This window comes from Myotis davidii, unplaced genomic scaffold (genome assembly GCF_000327345.1).
Source record: "Myotis davidii unplaced genomic scaffold, ASM32734v1 scaffold573, whole genome shotgun sequence".
NCBI lineage: Eukaryota > Metazoa > Chordata > Mammalia > Chiroptera > Vespertilionidae > Myotis > Myotis davidii.
Window position 1 is genome coordinate 2,686,614 of NW_006285997.1, and position 4,111 is coordinate 2,690,724.

Here is a 4,111-nt window from a genome sequence, read left to right on the forward strand (position 1 = left end):
GTGGGGGTGCCTCAGGGGCAGGGATGCTGTAAGGGGGGAGGGGAGATGTGGGAGAAGAAACAGCCCCCACGGATTCTGCCCCTGCAGCTGACCTTTACAGGTGACCTCCTGCACCGTCTGTCATCTTCACTCTTGGCTCCTCTCTCACTTGCACCAAATAATCAGTGTGGAGCATAGCTATGCTTCGGGGCTCAGATAAGCTCACTGGGCCGAGCAGGGATGTGGTGGCTGCCTCCCCCTTCCATGGCCGCCCATGCACTTGGGGAGGCCATCAGCCCCCTACGCAGGGCGGCGCATGGCAGCCTTCAGACACGCGCACTGCCCTGCCCGCCCTCACCAGGGGTCACTGGTCAGACCTGGGGTTTCATGAACTTACCCAGGAGGATTTGTCAACTGCCCCCGAGAGCTCCCGTGCCCCCTGGGAACTTGGCACTTCATTGCCAGGAGAAAGCCATGCGGACCAAGTCCATTGTTGGTAATGCTCTGGTCCCTCCAGGGCCCTGGAGTCCCTCCACCTGCATCCAGATGCGGCCAGGCCCCTCGGGCCCGCCCTGCTGTGCCAACAGCTCATGGGGGAAGCAAACTCCTTAGCCCTTCCCCACTCCGGCTCTGAATGTCTAGCCAGGGGTGGGCAAACTTTTTGACTCGAGGGCCACAATGGGTTCTTAAACTGGACCAGAGGGCCGGAACAAAAGCATGGATGGAGTGTTGGTGTGAACTAATATAAATTCAAAGTAAACATCATTACATAAAAGGGTACGGTCTTTTTTTTTTAGTTTTATTCATTTCAAACGGGCCGGATCCAGCCCACGGGCCGTAGTTTGCCCACGGCTGGTCTAGGGCGTCCAGAAAGAAAGGAAGCACGGGCGTTCCTCAGAGCCATGCCAACTGGACGTCAAGGCTGGTCCCTGGGCGTGCCAGTCTTCTGCAGGGCGGGGCAGGGCCACCCTAAGTGTCCCATTGGCTGCCACATCCGGGCTCACTCTTTTCCAGGCCAGCTGAACAGGGACGTGACCTACGGGCAGTTGTATGCCTTCCTGAGCTGCCTTCAGGTGAGCTGGTCCGCCTGTCCCAAGGCCCCGCCCTCACCGTCTGTGCTCCCCAGTAATCACAGTCCTCCCGCCCCCAGGTCAGCCCGTGCCATGGTTGGATGTCGGCCAACGAGACCCTCCGGACACTCACCTCGCAGGTAGGCCTGGCGCAGGCCCTCGGCGGCGTGTTGGGTCATTCTTGCTCTGTGTTTGCTGCAGAGTTTGCACCGGGGATGGGGTCTGGGCAGCGTGCTGGCCCCAAGCTGGAGAATAGAAACATCGAACTTCTGGGGGGCTTGACAGGGCCAGGGAATGTGGGGTGCCCTGCCTCTCCCTTTCCGCCTCCTCTGGGTCTGTCACTCTTACCGTGTCTGTCAGTCACTGTATATGTGTGACTGTCTCTCTCCTATGTACATAAGCATGTGCACGCACACACACACACACACACACACCTTTGAGAGCCCGTTGTAGGCGTGTTTGTAGAGGCGGAGAGAATTGAGTGAGGTGAGGCCCTGGTCTGAGTCCCTCCAAGTTCAGGGAGGACCAGCGCCCCAGAGCCTTCTTCTCTCTGCAGGAGCCCCGGGGCCCCCGCAGCTCTTCCGCAGAAAATGAGCCTCCTCCTTGTAAGAGACTCATTGAATTCCTTGTACAAATATACTTCCATTTTTAAAAACCTTGGAGAATGTTAAGAAAAGCACCAAGAACAGTAGCAAAGTTCACCCCAAATCCCACCACCCAAAGCTAGTACGTGTGCATGTCTTTCCAGTATCACTTTCATAGGTGTTGGGGTTGTGCCTACACCAGTGATGGCGAACCTATGACACGCGAACTCATTTTTTTTGGTTGATTTTTCTTTGTTAAATGACATTTAAATATATAAAATAAATATCAAAAATATAAGTCTTTGTTTTACTATGGTTGCAAAGATCAAAAAATTTCTATATGTGACACGGCACCAGAGTTAAGTTAGGGTTTTTCAAAATGCTGACACGCCAAGCTCAAAAGGTTCGCCATCACTGGCCTACACAGTCTCAGAATACACATGTGTTGTATGCCGTCTGACGTTCATCCGTTATCCCTCCACATCCTGACCTTGCGATCATTTTAGAGTGTACAACACAGGAATGTACCGTGATTTGATTCATCCCTAGAAGCTGGGCCTACAGGTCACAGAGGTTTCCAGTTGTTCTCTGTGATCAACAGCATTGGGATGGACGTGTGTGTGTGTGTGTGTGTGCGTGTGTCTTTGTCTGCCGTGTCTATTTCCTTAAGACAAATTTCTAGAAAAATGCCTGGGTCTAAGAGCGAGCTGTGCTTGAGGAGGTGACCCTCAAACTCCTGAACTGCTCTTAGAAAAGTTAAACAGATTGGCATTCTGGGTCTCCGATCCCCGGCGCTCGTCTGCATTATCACGACTGTTCATCTTCCCCTCGCCGATGGATCCCATCGGGAGAGTGGTATCTTACTGCTTTCATTTGCACCGATCTGGTTCCTAATGAAGTTTAACCGTTTGCATGCGTGTTGGCCATGGGCAGGAGAGAAGTCAGGGTACGGAGCTGCTGAGTGGCTCTGTGAGGACAGCTGGGGGGGAGGGGGGGCGACCATTCATTTCTTTGTTCTGCCTGAATCACCTGCTCACTCCAATCAAGGCCTAGGTTTCATGGAGCTCTCCCATTTCTCTTGCACTCAGAGAGCAGCACTACTCTCCAATACACTGAAGAAGATTGCCACCAACCAGGAATTTACCAGCTTCCGTCTTTACTACATGGATTTTGACTTCCAAGAAAGTAAGTGTTGCTTGGCTAAGGTGATGACACCTTATCTTCACTGACACAGACAAGAGCTAGGGAGAGCCTGCCCCGGGCAGGTATAACCCCACAGGCAGCAGGTTGGACGGGGTCTCCCCTGACATCCGCACACACTAATAGCTCCAGCGCTGAAGTAAGGCAGCGTGCGGCCCTCTGCCTGGGAAGCAGCAGCGCAGCATCACGCCTGCTTTCACCGTCATCTCAGAAACCCTCAAACAACAGAGCCAGCGACCAGGGGCCAGCAGGTCGATGGAATCCCCTCTGTTCTGGCCAGTATCGCAGCATCTGCTTACCAGTGGGCTACAGATGAGTGTGACGGGGATGAGGGCTAAGGCGGTGCCTCTCACAGTGGGCACTGGATTGCCTACTCCGTCACGATGCAGATTCCCAGGCCCTGCACTAAAAGAAATGAATCCCAGTCTCTATGGAATGACCTCAGGTTTGCCTGTGGCAGGATGGACAGCCGGGTCTCAGCTTCCTGGGAAGAACATTAGTATTTCTCTGCTGCCATTCTGTCCAGACACAGGGGCCACTGGGGCATGGCAGTAGGCATGGTCCCAGAGCTACCATTTCTCCTTCGCACCTTGACTCTGAAAATTATTATTATTTTTAAAGATACTTTCATTGATTTCAGAGAGGAAGGGAGAGGGAGAGGGAGAAAGAGAGAGGGGGAGAGGAGAGAAACATCAATGATGAGAGAGAATCATTGATCAGTTGCCTCCTGCACATGCCCCATGGGGGACCGAGCCTGCAACCCAGGCATGTGCCCTGACCGGGAATTGAACCCATGACCTCCTGATTCATAAGTCAACACTCAACCACTGAGCCATGCCGGCCTGGCTGGAAAAAGAAATGATTTTTGATTGGCTTTAATCCTTCCAGTCTCGTGTTTATTGCTAAGCAATTGTTGTACAAGAGACACGCCTCCTGTTGATGGACTGACCTCTGGGGTGGCGCTAATGAAAAGCTTTGCCGTGCATGCACAGGACGGACCATTTCTCCTCAGAGGTTATCATCTCTGTCTCCCCTCCGCCCTCCCAGCCCGAGCAGCCAGGGGGAAGCAGATGGCCTGCGTGAATCATCGCAGATTACATTAGCTGACACGGCTGCATTGCAGAGTCTAGTACTTCAACTCTGAACATCTTCTCAACAAGACTGATTGCCCTTAACTAGATTTCCTGCCTAGGTGAGACCGATTTCTCTCATGGGGAGAGACATTTTGATGGATAGCCTTGCATTAAAATGCAGAGCTAACGACTCACTAATGAATTC

The 4,111-nt window shown here is 52.9% G+C and overlaps 1 protein-coding gene across 1 annotated transcript in view; it reads left to right on the forward strand.

Moving 5' to 3' along the window:
• The window catches only part of AOAH (acyloxyacyl hydrolase), a 112,999-nt gene that overhangs the window by 99,696 nt on the left and 9,192 nt on the right, over nt 1-4,111 (forward strand). The window contains exons 17-19 of the mRNA XM_006757197.2: nt 994-1,052; nt 1,130-1,189; nt 2,722-2,818. Of these exons, the coding sequence (XP_006757260.1) occupies nt 994-1,052; nt 1,130-1,189; nt 2,722-2,818 (216 nt within the window). The remainder of the gene's footprint in view (nt 1-993; nt 1,053-1,129; nt 1,190-2,721; nt 2,819-4,111) is intronic.